At 43.2% G+C, this 15,951-nt stretch overlaps 1 protein-coding gene across 1 annotated transcript in view; it reads right to left on the bottom strand.

Moving 5' to 3' along the window:
* Window positions 1-15,951, bottom strand: part of COG4 (component of oligomeric golgi complex 4) — a 24,707-nt gene extending 8,756 nt beyond the window's left edge. The window contains exons 1-12 of the mRNA XM_065924983.1: window positions 15,775-15,951; window positions 13,723-13,805; window positions 12,665-12,779; window positions 11,002-11,176; window positions 9,966-10,159; window positions 7,767-7,872; window positions 7,105-7,262; window positions 5,764-5,822; window positions 3,849-3,982; window positions 1,891-2,009; window positions 1,199-1,365; window positions 253-418 (exon numbers count right to left, since the gene is read on the bottom strand). Coding sequence (XP_065781055.1) covers window positions 253-418; window positions 1,199-1,365; window positions 1,891-2,009; window positions 3,849-3,982; window positions 5,764-5,822; window positions 7,105-7,262; window positions 7,767-7,872; window positions 9,966-10,159; window positions 11,002-11,176; window positions 12,665-12,779; window positions 13,723-13,805; window positions 15,775-15,945 — 1,647 coding nt within the window. The 5' untranslated portion in view covers window positions 15,946-15,951. The remainder of the gene's footprint in view (window positions 1-252; window positions 419-1,198; window positions 1,366-1,890; window positions 2,010-3,848; window positions 3,983-5,763; window positions 5,823-7,104; window positions 7,263-7,766; window positions 7,873-9,965; window positions 10,160-11,001; window positions 11,177-12,664; window positions 12,780-13,722; window positions 13,806-15,774) is intronic.

The raw sequence follows: 15,951 nt of genomic DNA, 5'->3' as shown, positions 1-15,951 counted from the left end.
ACAGCTGGGGGTGCTCCTGGGAATGAGCACTGGGGGGCTCTGAGGCGCCCAGCCTTCATGGCAGGAACAGGACATGTCCTGGCTCAGGCTGCTCTGAAAGAGGGCCCTGGGTGAGAAATGTTTTCAGAACCCTCTAAAAGGAGCCTTCCTTAAAGGAGGAACTTTCCTTCTCTGCAGACACTGGGGGAGAGGTCTCCAGTCGAGGGCTGGTTGGCCAGGGCTCAGCCCAGCTCTCGCCCGCGGGCTGCCTACCAGGAAGGACAGCTTGGCCTCGTCGGTGCTCTCGATGCCTTTGGTGTCAAACTTGCCCTGCTGCAGGCTGCTGTGCATGATGCTCACGGCGCTGGTCACTCCGCGCTGGATGTCCTGCAAGGTGGTGGCTGGGAAGCCCATCCGCAGCTTGTGACACAGCACGTCCCTGGGGGCAGAAGGGCACGCGGGGACTGGCAGGCGTAGCCTGGCCTCCAGCACGCACACCAGCGGGCTCACCACCCCGAGCCAGTGGCGTGAGTTGCTCTTCCCAGGGAACAGGAGGCCCTGAGCAGTCAGGGCAGGGAGGCCGCACCCCCTCAAAGGCGCTGATGTCAAGCGCACACAGAGAGCAGACTGGCGACTCCTGAACCCCTGTGAGGCTGTCACTGGGTGGCACTGAGCTCCAACACACTCGGGAGGAAGTGCGGCTTGGTGAAGGCGGCACCATGTAAGAGCAGAGAGAACAGCTTGTGATAGTCAGACTCCACTCCATGTTCCACCACTTGTGAGACGTGGGATCTCCCTGAGCCCCGGGTTCCTCATTGACAGAAGAGAGCCACTGGCTCCCACCTCACAGGGTCGCTATCAGGACTGAAGGGGAGCAGGAAATCAGCACAGTGCCTGGCTTGCAGCAGAGGCAAGTATCACCATTAACATTACAACTGCTGCCTTCATCTGAGGCGCCTGCTCCCTTTTCTCGGTCTGAGGGCCAGAAACTCCTCCGATCCGGCCCAGCGAATTCAGATTTGGCCCATAAGGTACCTGGGTGCTGTACAACTGCCTGGAGTCAAGGATGTGGTGCTATGGATAGGAGCTTATATCCTGTTCAAGTTCAAGAACTGAACTTGAATCATAAGGGAAAAAAAGCAAGAAACAAAATGGGCCCCAGGAATCAAACATGAGGACCTTCCTGCCTCCCAGAGAGTGGAAAGGGTGGCCGCTGTACCTGAAGTCAGACTCCAGCTCTGTGGTGGCGAGGTTGATCATGGCGCAGAGGCAGTCGATGCTGGAGCTAGAAAGGGCCCGCCCGATGCACTTCTTAACAATGTAGAAGACGTCATCCACCATGCTGGACGTCAGCTGGCCCTTCTCATAGGTGTCCAGGGCCACAGCCTACCCCAAAGGCAAATTGCCCAGTAAGGGCCCCAGTTCTGTCACGGTTCTAGATGGTTCTGTACTTTGTCTGTGCTTTTCCTAAAATAGCTTATTCTGGTCACAGCTTGGAGTGGCTCCTCCTTGCTAAAGAAGTTCACTTCCCTACTGATCACCAGTGTTAGGAAACTAAGTAGTTAGGGCGTCTGCCTTGAGAATATCTGTTATGCAGGATATAAGACACCAGGGGAGGCCCATCTTCCCCACGGCTCCTCACCCACACACTGCTAGGGAGGCAGGGGACAAAGAGGCTCCCGAGGAGCTGAGGTGCTCTTCCATGACCCTTGTGAAAGAAGTCCCAGCTGGGTCCATGAAGAGCCCAATCACCCCAAAGATGCCCACTGACCATGCAAAGCAGTACAGTTAGTCGGCATGCCAGGGTATTCTCAAAGCAGGACTGAGAAATACGAGCGACCTCGGCCATGGCTTTCACCTGGCTTCCTGGACAGGCTGCCCCATCTCCGAGGGCTGTGCCCTCTGTCTTACCTTGTTCACAGTCTCCCTCATGAAGTACTCCTCCATGGTGATATAGAGACCAATGAGCTCCTGCATGGTACAGCTAAGTAGGCAGTTATTGAGGAGCTTGTCCAGGCACTTCTGGTGCTCTAGGAGACAGCCAAGAAAGGAATACTCACTCTTCTTCCCCAAAGAAAATAGATCTTTTCTCTTTTTTAGGTCCCTTTCTAGTCTCTGTTCCAAATCTGTACATAATTTACATGGTTACAATCATAGTACCGATACAATTCTGTATCCTGCTTAAAAATTACATCATAAATATTTCATTGTTTCTATGTAGTTTAGTTTTTCTTCTTTTTAGCTTACTGATCTTTAATGGCTGTGTGATATCTTATGTAGACAGCCCATATTTCTTTAAACTACTTTTTTTAGACAACTGCGTTATTTCCAAACATTTTGGTATTATTAGAGATAACAGGAAATTACAGTAATTGGAGATTGCAGTTTTTAGATTTTTCACTCTATAAAAAGTGCTGCCCAACAAAATTTTCTGTGATGATAGAAATGTTCTGTATCTGCTGCCTAATGTAGTAGCAGCTATTAAGTACTTGGAATGTGCTTAATATGATTGAGGAACTGAATTTTTAATTTCATTTAATTTTGTGAAAAGTGAAAGTATTTGTTGTTCAGTTCTGTCTGACTCTTTGTGACTCTATGGGCTGTATGTAGCCCGCCAGGCTCTTCCTTCCATGGAATTCTCCAGGCAAGAATACTAGAGTGGTTAGCCCTTTCCTTCTCCAGGAGATCTTCCTGACCCAGAGATTGAACCTGCATCTCTTGCACTACAGGCAGATTCTTTATCATCCTGAGCCACCAGGGAAGCCCTTATTTAATTTTAATTAAAATTCAAATAGTTACATGTGGCTTGTGGCTACTGTACATACATGGTCAACTCTGAACATACATGGTCATTATTAACAGCAGTAAGTACCAAACTCCAAGTGAGCACATATCCGCCTTTAAACACCAATTCAGGGACTTTACTGGTGGTCCAGTGGTCAGGATTCTGTGCTCCCACTGCAGGGGGCATGGGTTTGATCTCTGATGGGGAAACATGATCCCACAAATCTTGTAGCAATGCCCAAAACAAATAAAAAAACCAAACCACCAGGTCCTATAAATGATCCCTTTGCCATGCATTATTGGTACAAGCCATGCAGACTGCCACAGATGCTGGGTGAGTTTCAGATCTCCAGTTAAGAGGACTCATATACTCAACCAGCAGGAACTAAACGTCTTCTTAAAAACCTGGAGAGTCAGTGTGTCAGTGAAATAGGACAGTGGCATACCTTTTCAGTCAATATACTTATTCCTTCAAAAATTGTGACTGAGGGAACGGGGAGACTGAGGGAGGGAGTAAAAGGTTTTCTCAATATTACAATTTCTTCAATACTACATGAGGTGTAATTTACATATCATAAAATTCAACCATTGTATACGTGCAATTCAATGATTTTTTTTTCAGTAACTTTATATTTTGTAACAATAGCCACAATCCACTTTTAGAATATTCTTATCACTCCTTAAAGTTCCCTCATGAAATTATGTACATTTTTTTGTTCTATCAGTCTACCTATCTATCATGTGCACATATTGCCTACCTCAACACCAGTCCCTAAATCTGAGCTGGTGAGGAAGCAGGGCATGGGGAAAAGAGCAGAAGACTCATTGAACCATTCTTGCCTTTAGCCTTTTTCATCTGTAAAACGATTAGATGGCCTCAAAGACCCAGTCCAATTCTAAAATCTGATAAGTCCAAATTTCCTCCTGAGAGTCAATTTGTCCACAGATCCCCCCCAGAGACTAATAAGCCCCAATTACTTCCTCATTGAAAGAATCTGTGACTTAACTAGTACAAAACAGAGTCAGTTGACTCTGGCTCTGAGAGTCCCCGACCCATCTCAGGGAACATGGGCAACACCTTTTACCTTGTTTGACTTCTTCTGAGGCCATGGAGTCCCCCACCTCAAAATCTGAGCTGATCCTTTTCCTGAGGAAGCGCAGGTACAGCTCACTGCGGGCATTCATCAGGGTGACCTCAGTCAGGATAGGATCCAGTTCCCTAAGACACGTGGAGCAGAAAGCCTAAGCAGGACACTGGATTCCTTCAGATATAAGAGCTACAGGGCAAATAGAGTCCCGAAGTCCCCCTCCCCCAGGCCCAGGAGAGTCAGCTCTGCCAGATGGTCCTTCTGGCACTGCTGGCCCAGTTGTGATCAGAGACAGTGGTCAACCACACGTTCCATTTACATGTTTCACCTGAATTATTTACCCCCTAAAAATTCTGCCAGAGTTACATAAGAGACTGGGAGATGTATTTTTAGTTTTCGTGTAATGCGCTCAGTTGTGTCCGACTCTTTGCGACCCCATGGACTGTAGCCCGCCAGGATCCTCTGTCCATGGGATTCTCCAGGCAAGAATACTGGAGTGGGTTGCTGTTTCCTTCCCCAGGGGATCTTCCCGACCCAAGGACTGAAACCATGTCTCCTGCATTGGCAGACATATTCTTTACCACTGAGCCACCAGGGAAGCCTGTATTTTTGTTAGTGGCTCGAGTAAAAATTATCTATGTTTCATGTAAAACAAATCATGCTTCCCTAACCCCTCATGTAGCTGTGGTGGAATTTTTTAGGATACATCCTTAAACTGTGTCCCACACCCATCACCTATGTAGATAAAAAGCCAAATATCAATCTTGGAAAAAAAATGTTGGAGGACTCACACTTTCCAATTTTAAAACTTACCACAAAGCTAACGGCAAACAAGGCAGTATGGTTTTACTGACATAAGAACAGACATATAGATTAATAAGAGTCCAGATATCTTGACATTTATGGTCAACTGATTTGCAACAGGAATGTTAAGACAATTCAATGAAGAAAGAATATAGTCTTTTCAACAAACTGTACTGGGATAACAAACGGCCACTTTTAAAGAATGAAGTTGATCCCTTCCCTCACATTTCAGACAAAATTAACTCATTTTCCACACTGCTGTCCCAGAGGTCTTTTCGGGACATAAATCTGGTCATGTCGGAATCATGAGTTCCCACAGCTCTTGGGACAAACGCCAAGCGGCCTGACTGACAGCCTCGCCAGACTCAGTGCACGGCAGGCTCCCTCCATCTCCTGTACTTCAGCTCTGCTGGCCTTCTTTGGGTTTTCAAATACATGGCGTCTTTGCACACTTTCCCTCTCCTCTGCCTGGAACACGCTTCACCTCTTATTCCTATCTATCCTTTTCTGATTTTTGTGGCTGCGCCACACAGCATGTGGAATCTTGGAGACTGAACTCATGACCCTGCACTGGTAGCACAGAATCTTAACCACTGGACCACCAGGAAAGGTCCTCTTACTCATTAAAAAAAATAGAAAACTTTAATTTCTTTCATGTAAGGGTATAGCCAATTAACAATGTTGTGAAGTTTCGGGTGAACAGTGAAGGGACTCAGCCATATATATACATTTATCCATCATCCCCTTCTATTTACTCTTAAAGTCTCAGATGTAAGATCATGTTCTCAGGATTCCTTTCCTTGCACTTTATCAGCCTAGGTTATATTCCTTTATTACATGTGTCCCTGTACTCTATGCTCAGTATACTGTAAAGATTAACAGCACCAACTCTAGACTCAGACTGCAGCATTGGTAATGATCTAGTATTCTTGACAAAACACAAATATGTTATACATATGCTTTTGTTTGTATGCTATATTCCAGTCTAAAAAAAGAGTCAAAGATAAAGTATTTTTAAAGTGTAAACCACACTGTAGGAGAGCAGCCTCTGAATGATACTTGATTACTGATTCACACTTCCATGGGGTGAAAGAAAGAGGGTTATTACCTTGGCTCTATTTTTTCTGATGTAGAATTTCTCATCAAGTTGCTCTGGACATGCCGAAACTGCAACATACCACAGAATTGAGAATACTCTTCCCCTCCCTCCTTCTCTCTGCTTCCTGCTGGTCCCTTCAGACTTCTGGTATAAGAATGTTTAGATTTAGTTTGTTAAGAGGCAAGCTAAAAGGAGACTCTCAACGGGAGGTGCCAAAGATTTACTTTTGATTTATATGCTAATGTTCACCTCTATTACTGTACTTAAAACTGATGCTAGTGGTATTCCAATGAATTAATGTCTAGTTTCCTAGAGTTCTAGAAATAAAACTATATGGGGTTACTCCTATTTCTAAGTTCTATTCTTATTTTATCTGCTCAAAGGGATGGAGAAACAAAGTTCTGAAAAAGCAAATGTTACCTCAGCCCTTACTTTGTCAACAAAGGTCTGCCTAGTAAAAGCTATGGTTTTTCCAATAGTCATGTATGGATGTGAGAGTTGGACTAAAACAAAGCTGAGTGCCAAAGAATTGATGCTTTTGAACTGTGGTGTTGGAGAAGACTCTTTAGAGTCCCTTGGACTGCAAGGAGATCCAATCAGTCTATCATAAAGGAAATCAGTCCTGAATACTCATTGGAAGGACTGATACTGAAGCTGAAACTCCAATATTTTTGGTCTCCTGATATGAAGAACTGACTCATCGGAAAAGACGCTGATGCTGGGAAAGATTGAAGGTGGGAGGGAAAAGGGGACAACAGAGGATGAGATGGTTGGATGGCACCACTGACTCGACGGACATGAGTTTGAATAAACTCTGGGAGTTGGTAATGGACAGGGAAGCCTGGTGTGCAGAAGAGTCAGACATGACTGAGTGACTGAACTGAACTGAACTGATTCTCATTTTATCTGCTTAAAGAAATGGAGAAACCTAAAGTTCTGAAAAAGCAAACGTTACCTTTAGCCCTTAAAGAATGAAGGAGAAATCTGAGACAAAATTATTTAACACTGAATAAGACCTGAAGAAATCAAATTCTCACTCAGTCACCAGATGGCAATGCTGCACATTCTGTGACTGACAAGTGGTTTAATGTTTCTGTTGTATTCCTTTTAGGAAACCCTTTCTATTTCCTTCTCAGCCTTGCACTGAGGCCATCATCACCTTGACAACACCTTCTGCCCAAAGTAAGCTGGGAAATGGCAAGATGCAGGCCAGTCTGCATTTGACATTTTGTTCCTACTTTTTCTTTTTTGCACTCCCCACCTCCTTAGCCTCTCTGCCCCTGATTTATTCTATTCAGTGTTGCCGGCTAATGCTGCTTCCAAAACCCCTTATATGCTTCCCCTGCTCACCTGCTGTTGGTAGTCCCTCTGCTTGATGAACTTGTCTACCACCTTCTCTACCTGTCTGTCACATTCCACCTGCAGGTATTTTATCAGGGTATAAAGTCTGCCTGGCCCATAATACGTTTCCACTATTGGTTGATGGGTCTCCACAATTCGGGCAATTCCTGGAAGGGAGAAAGGGAGAGGGCTGGAGTCCAAATGTTCTTCCCACAGATACACTCCTTTCTTCTATCCAGGACTGACTTGGGGTCTAACTCAACCCTTTCTGGCTGTTTTACTTCCCAAAATGAACACAAATGGTTCTTTATTGGTGTCAGGAATTGCTAAGCAAATCTGTTACCTATGCACAGTGCTTGGTAAACAGCAGCCATTTGATAAATTATACTGACAGTTTCTACAGGAGCATCTTTGGAAATGAGCACCACTCTCTCCCCTGTCATGTTTTAGTTAAATCCACTCCTGGAGTTTTATTCTCGAGGACTAGGGAGAACAAAACATCCGAGAGATTCTAATCTTTGAGAATCAGATACTGAATTGGGAAGTTAACTCTCCAAGAAACCAGTATATAGCAAACCACAGGATTAAAGTAAAGGCATCAGGCTGGTGAGGAGAAAAGCAAAGCTAGGATGCAGATGCTGGAAGTGTCTGTAGTGGAGAAAGAGGCTTGCCTTCAAACAGAAGAGTCAATGTATCTGCAAAGATGACTGCAGCTCTTCGATCACTCATGTCTGTGCCTAGAACTAACAGAAGGTTCTCCTCAGCTTTACTGGCCACCTGAAAAAAGTAGAAAATCCACATGTATTTCTTAGACCAAAGGTTAGCCTCAGTTTTTCTAAAAGACCTCCCACTGGCTTTTCCCCCCATGCTTCCCTCGATGCTAGAAAGCCTAGATAGCACAGAGGAACACCCCTTGGGGGCTGTGGGCTGTCCAAACCTCAGGCAAGACAAAGAACTTAACATGGTAGTTAACTCTTCTTCCATTCAGAGGGATTAATAATGCTTTCCTTTTCCTTGATAATATCTACAGTTGTTAAACTGGGGAGAGAGTCCCAAGTTACAATAATTGTTTCAAAGAATAACTCAAGAGTTATTATTAATGGTGCTCTGTTGAGTAGGGGACAGAATCTGGGTACTTCTAAGGGAATTTTAAGGGATTAACAGTAGAAGCCCTTTCCAGGTTTCAGATAACAAAGTACTGATTAAGAAAAAAGTATTGATAGAAAAGTACCATAAAGCAGTTTCATTTCTTGTTAATTAATTTTTAGAATGGGTAAAACACACTTAAACATTCAAAAGGAACAAAGGAGTGCTGGATGAGAAGTAATTCTTTCATCAGTTCTAATGAGATGGATGAAACTGGAGCCCATTATACAGACTGAAGTAAGCCAGAAAGATAAAGACCAATACAGTATACTAATGCATATATATGGAATTTAAAAAAATGGTAAGGATAACCCTTGTTTATGCAAAACAGAAAAAGAGACACAGATGTACAGAACAGACTTTTGGACTCTGTGGGAGAAGGTGAGGGTGGGATGTTCTGAGAGAATAGCATTGAAACAAGTATACTATCAAGGGTGAAACAGATCACCAGCCCAGGATGGATGCATGAGACAAGTGCTCAGGGCTGGTGCACTGGGAAGACCCAGAGGGATGGGAAGGGGAGGGAGGTGGGAGGGGGGATGGGGTGGGGAACACATGTAAATCCATGGCTGATTCATGTCAATGTATGGCAAAACCACTACAATATTGTAAAGTAATTAGCCTCCAGCTAATAAAAATAAATGAAAAAAAAAAGTAATTCTTTCTCTTATCTATGTTTCTTGATCTCCTAAGTTTCCTCTTGAGAAGTGACTGCTGTTAACTATCCCCAAAATACTCCATGTTTATGTAACATACAATCTTTACTGTCGCTCTCTCCATTTTCAACATGAATGATGGCACGCTGTTGTTTAACTTAGTCAGCCACATGTTAGAGAGTAAAGTGTGTCTGCACATATGGAACTGTCGCATTTTCCTGAATGGCAAAATAATGTTCCATTACACAGAACTGGGGGATGGGGACAGGATGCACTGTGACACACACTTAAAAAATAACAACTCTGTGCTCACACGCCTACTAATGTTTGCTTCTCCACAATCTAAGGCTCCAGGGGAAGGTGAGCGGAGACTAAATTGAAGCCTGTTTCTTTTTCAGTTTTAACCTGCTTGATCTCAATTTTTGAGCTGCAAGCCTGGGGATTTTTTTCCCCTCCAAATCTTATTTTGAGACTCAAGCCTGGTTGGTGTTGTTGCTTAGTCGCTAAGTCATGTCCAGCTCTTTAGCGACCCCATGGACAGCAGCCCACCAAGTTCCTCTGTCCATGATTTTTCAGGCAAGAATACTGGAGTGAGTTGCCATTTCCTTTTCCAGGGGATCTTCCCGACCCGTGAATTAAACCTGCGACTCCTGCACTGGCAGGCAGACTCTACTACTGAGCCACCAGGGGAGCCTTCAAGCCTAGTTAGTTAGTTAGTCTAAAAACCACTAACCAACATCTCTGAATGCTCTTAAAAGAAGCCAGTCCCTGGCTGACAGCTTGGAAAAGGTGATTCAACTCGTCAGAGAAATTAAATTTTAATTTTCTTGTGGTTTTACTTGGTCCGTTGGAATACATCAGTAGATGTCCAGGCTACGTCTGGTACAAAGTAGACTGGTGACAGTAAGTGTTGAATGAATGCATGTGTCCAGTCCTGCCGGGATACAGCAGAAAAGGGGATTCAAATCCAGACATAAAAAAGTATCCACAGAAAATGGATCCATTCAATGCCCCGATTTGCAGGCAGAGAACTGTACCATTATGCTGCCAAGCAAGCAGGAGCCATACCTGCTTGCAAAGATATTCTGAGAACTTGCTTAATCCCTCCTCGTGCAAGCCCAGCAGTGGGAAGATCTTGAAGAAGCGCTCCACCTGGGGCAGGTCCCCTTCCTTTGTGGCAATGGCAAACTTCTCTGTGACAATGGCTTTGAGGCGCTGCTCAGCTTCCTGCAGCAGTTTCAGGTTGGCATCAATCATGCTGCCTGCACAATGGGGAGAAGATGAGAATTAACATAAAGAACGGTACTCTGTTAGGTTTATGCCACTCGGTCTGTGCATTCCAAAAACAGGTATTGAGCACTTAAGTGTGTGCAAGATGCTGTACTAGCAATACAGATGATGAAGAGATGAATCAGCCACACTTCCACTGCCACAGGAGTTACAATCATCTTCAAGAAATGAGATTTGTGCACAAATGACCGTAATAAAATTCCGTGTATGATAAGTGTCATGAGAAAGGTGCCCACAAGTGACATTTCTGGTTGAAGTAATCAGAAAAGGCTTCCCAGAGTTGATATTTTGTTTCTCAAAGATGGGCAAGATTTTGATTTCTGAGGATGGGGTACACACATTCTAGGCAAGGGGAATGAAAACAGCAAAGCACTGGACACAGAAAGATGAAGAGTATTTGCAGAGAACTGCAAGCAGTATATACCCTGGTCTAAAGAGGAGCTCAATAAACGTGTACAATGAATGGATGTATGAGTGAATAGCATGAAAAAAGGCTGGAAAGACAAGAGTGGGTAGAGGTCATGGAAGGTCCAGAACAGAAAGCTAAAAATTTAATTTTAATTGTATAAACAGGCAATATTGTCCAGTGTAAACAACCCACTGGTCAGAGGAAGAGTGGATCTGGATTGTTTTCTTTTCCATAAAGTAGGAATAACAACCTTTGCCCTGGGATGGTCTAGGACCTATACTGTGTCTAGTACCAGACAAGAAAATTTCCTAAATTTCCTAATTTTCCTTTTCCTGATTGAGACTGCCGAGTTCAGATTACAGATGCTTGTAACTAAACTAGGAAGCAACAGTTTGGGATGCCAACCTTCTTTGCCCTGTCGGCTGAGCTCGATGACTGACTTGTCCAGGCACAAGTAGCGATGAATATGGGCTGCAGCCTGCTCATAATCTTCATTTCTCAAAGCAGTCTGAACTCCATCCATGCAGAACTTCAGATCCAAGATGTCATCAGCTCTCTGAATGGCTTGATAGAGGCGATTCTGCAATAAGATTTGTTGCTTAGAAACAATGTCCTCTTCTTTCAAAAGCATCTCTCCAGAAGTTTGGGAGTTTCAGGGGCTGAAGCCAAGTAACCAGAGATCCTTTACAGCTTTCACTGGTAAAGTAAAAAACATTACCACTACCACTCACAAAATTTGTGGATGATGGTCAATACTACTGACAAGTATCACACAATTTTATTTATGTGAACTGTCATTTATTTTAATAAGGCAGTAGTGGAGTAATCCACATTTATATTTCGGTTATATTGTTAAAGTTATAATCACAGTGTATTTGACATTTTGGGAACATGACATTGCAATCCAATTAATAATGTATGCATGCTGATGTTTGGTAGAAACCAATCCAAAGCAATTATTCCTCAATTAAAAATAAATAAAATAATGTATGCAAAATATATGGAAAGAATTTTTGTTTCAAATAAGCAAGAATGAGGAATTCCCTGGCCAGCCAACCCTTAGGACTCCACATTTTCACTGCAGAGGATGAGGTTCAATCCCTGGTTAGTGAACTAAGATCCCACAAGCCACACAGCCAAAAAACAAACAAACAAACCAAAACCTACAACCCAGATCCTGTGTTGTTCAGTACAGTAGCCACTCTCCCCCTGTGGCTACTGAGCACTTCAAATGTGACTAATCCAAGTTAAGATGTATATGCGTGAAATACACACTGGATTTCAAACTTAGCACAAAAATAAATAAGGTAAAAATGTCTCATTAATATCATTTAATAGTAATTTCTGAAATAATGGGTTAAACAAATGTTTCTAAATTGTGAAAATTATTTTCACCTGTTCTGCTTTTTAAAAAACAGTCACTGGGAAGTTTTAAATTACATATGCGGTTCATGATAGAATTTTTCTTTTCCCACCTGAATGACTTTTATTTCATTTTCTTGCCTAACTTCTCTGGCTAGAACCTCTAGTACAATGTTGAAAAGCAGCATCCTTGTTTTGTTCCTGGTCTTTTGGGGGAAGCAACTAGTTTTTCACCAGTAACTATGATGTTAGTCCATCTTTAACATCATAAAGATGCCCTTTATCAGGTCGAGGAAGTTCCTTCTGTTCCAAGCTTGTTGAGTGTTTTCATCAAAACAGGTGTTTAGTTTTATCAGATGCCTTGAGTCTATGAGATGATCATGTGGCTTTTTCCTTTATTCTATTGATTTGGTGTATTACATTAACTGATAGTCTAAATCAGTTTTGCATGACTGGGATAAATTTCACTTGCTATAGTATAGTCTTTTTAAATAAATACATTGCTGGATATGATTTGCTACTGTTGTTGAGGATCTGTGTGTCTATATTCATAACAGCTATTGGTCTGCCGTTTTTCTGTGATATCTTTATCTGGTTTTGGTATCTTGCATTAGGTTTCTATTGGATGGTCGTGCTCTAATTTCTAATGTGGTGGCTTCTCTACTGCCCTCTACTAACTCAAACATCAAAAGCTCAATGGGATTACCTTGGCCAGGTCAAGCTGACGGACTTTGCTTGACACATTCTCAGCTAGGTTGCAGGTAAAGGTGATCATTCCAGCCAGCTGCTTTGCATCTCCTTCAATCAACTGTAGATTTGGACTGGAGACACACATTGTCAGTACACAGATCCATAGGAGTAGATGGTAAAAGAGATGAAAAAACATTTTTGCAGATGGAGACTATGTTTTCTATTAATACTTCTTGTGTGTGAGCATGCTTGTTTAGTCACTTCAGTCATGTCCAACTCTTCGAGACCCTATGGACGGTAAGCCTGCCAGGCTCCTCTGTCCATGGGATTCTCAAGGCAAGAATACTAGAATGGGTTGCCATGCCCTCCTCCAGGGCATCTTCCTGACCCAGAGATCAAACCCGCGACTCCTGCATTGCAGGCAGATTCTCTACCCACTGAGCCACCTGCGAAGTCATACTTCTTTTTTATCTCTCCACAACTCTTTGCTCCATTCCCTCTATTCATAGCTTTTTCTCAAGAGTGTTTTACTGAAAAGTTAGGCTTATATTGAATAACAACTTAATTTTAAATAAATACAAAAGACAGTCCTAAATAAGTACTGCCAAAGAACTAGGGTGCAGAATCTCCCCATTGCTAAGTGAGCATAAAATGCACTAACCAACAGTCTAAGAGGATGATGAAATCAAAGCAATTTTTATGACTAGCAAATATACAAAATACACAAAACAGGGGCTCTCAAACTTGAGCCATACATCAGAATCACTTGACATGCAGGTTAAGCTAGAGATTCTAATGCCCCACCCCCAGAGCTTCTGGTATAGTAAGTTTGGGGTGAGGCCTCAGAATCTGCATTTCTAACAAGTTTCCAAACAAGATGTTGATACTTCCTGGTCCAAGGACACTTTGAGAACAATCTAACCACACCCGAGGGTATTCACGTTACCTGGAGGTAATTCTCCTTTCCAATTTAAACTCAACTGTCACTGTATAACACAAAGTTATGAAAAATAATAACTTATCCAGTGGACTCCGATGGAACTTAAAATAGCTCTTGCTGAGCTGAAGACTCACCCCATCCGATGGAGGGTGACCATTTTACTTTCAATGGTGTTTTGCTGCTCCAAAAGAGCATCCAGCTCTCTCTCCACCACTTTCTGAAACAAAGAAACATCCTGTCATTAGCATGGTCAGAAGGAACCTTAAGAGTTGTCTAATCTAACTACTTAGCTGAAGAGTAAATCCCATTTCAAGTGTCTTCTTTCCTGTCATTAAGCTCCCTAGGGATTTAACAAATACTACTTCATTTCTGCTGTCATCACATTACATAATAATTGATAGCTTAGGTATATCTCATTCCAGCTAGGAGATGAACACAACAAAGAGACGAAATAAACTTTTATTTGATTTCATTAGTATAGTGTCTAACACAGGGAGGCATTTAAAATATAAAGGCTCAAATAAAGAAATGAAACTTCTAAACTGGCAGTTATAAATAGTCTCTTCTAGTGTATAATCAGTACCCAAAAGCAATAAATAGAATTTTCTCTCACCCAAGTCAATTTTTGAATTACTTTAACTAATGTAATCTTCTTATGCTTGAGTTTCTTCATCTGAAAAATAGGGATAGTACTATATACCCCTTACAGATGTTAGGTAAGCCAAACGATAACATACATAAATACAAACACAAAACCAAGATTATTCTGTCTGTAAGATTGACTTAATCTTTCCCCCCAAAGTATTGATTAACTCAGTGAATACAAGCTTAGTACTGAACATTATTAAGCACATCTTGCTTAAAAAAACGTATTAAAAACCGCCGGAGCTGTTGTAAGCCAACATTTGAAAATTCTGAAAGATACCAATGACCATCCCTGCTCGAGGCCGAAGCTGCCTTCTGTGCTCAACCTTCATAAAAGTTTGGTTTAGGGAACAACTACTAAACTATTAGATCAGAGCTTAGATTTTTCTGCTGACTGGCAAAGAAGCCAGCTGGCAGTCAAAAATGTATTCACATCAAGTCACACAGAAAAGTAAAGAAGGGTGTAAGGAATGTCAGAAAGCATAAAGCCCACACTCCTCATTTGATATCAGGCAGGGCTAAGTACAGCTTCCCTGGTGGCTCAGTGGTAAAGAATCCGCTTGCAAATGCAGAAGACGGGTCAGATACCCCGTCCAGGAAGATAGTACAGGCAACAGAGCAACTAAGACCCTGCACCACAATCAGAGCCTGTGGTCTAGAACCTGGGGCCTCCACTACAGAGCCCACTGCCTGGCAACTACTCAAACCCTCCCGCCCTAGAGCTGTGCTCTGCAACAAGAGAAGCCGCCACAATGAGAAACTCCTGTCTCCACAACTAGAGAAAGCCCAGGCAGCAACTTAAGACCCAATACAGCCAAAACTAATCCGCCTGCCGATGCAGGAGATAGGGGTTCGATCACTGGATAGGAAAGATAATCTGGAGAAGAAAACGGTAACCCATTCCAGTATTCTTGCCTGGGAAATGCCATGGATAGAGGAGCCTGGCAGGCTACAGTCCGCAGGGTTGCAAGAGTCCGACACGATTTAGCGACTAAAGATTAGACAGTTGTGTCTGAATCTTAAAATCCAAAGTTTCTATAAAGCCCTGAATTAACCTGAAACACTAAAATTACACTCTTAAATCATTCCCAACAGAAGGAAGTCTAAAACGCTTCGAGTTTATTTGCAATGATTTCTCGCCTAAATGAGATAATGAGGTAAGTGCATTTCAAAATATTTAAACTGCTAAGTCGTTGCAAGAGAGCTTTCTTCCTATTTTGAAAAGCAAGCGAGTCGGCGTACACCCCTCAAGTCTAACTTTACTCTGGCGGAGAAATCTGGCGATTAAGGGCCAGGGAAATCAATGGGTGAGTGCGGGCAGATCGCCTAGGTAATATGAAAGCATGCTTGGGGGCGTGAGACAGAGTAAACAGAGATGTCAGGTCGCCCCAACTACACTCAATTACATGCCTGCTTCTCGCGTAGGTGCTTTTTTGGTTCCTTGGCAAGAATAGAACTTCCCACAGCCCGAACTTCCCACTAACGGCTCCTAGGCCCACTGCCTCTGCGTCCTCCCGGAAAAAGCAGCTCAACTCCCCCACCTCCTCGCCGCAGAGCCGTTCGTACACAGCCTCCAGCTCCTGCAGCTCGGTCAGGGAGCGAATGAGCTCGGTGGAGATTTCTGAGCAGCTGCCTCCTCCCACCCAGTCAGGCGGCGAAGGCACGCCTGAGAGCTTCTGAAGGGAATCGAAGTCTGCCATCTTCGTCCCCATTCCTCG

Source organism: Muntiacus reevesi, chromosome 2, assembly GCF_963930625.1.
Source record: "Muntiacus reevesi chromosome 2, mMunRee1.1, whole genome shotgun sequence".
NCBI classification, from domain to species: Eukaryota; Metazoa; Chordata; class Mammalia; order Artiodactyla; family Cervidae; genus Muntiacus; species Muntiacus reevesi.
The sequence above is the reverse complement of the archived record's forward strand: the minus strand, read 5'-3'. Positions and strand labels throughout refer to the sequence as shown.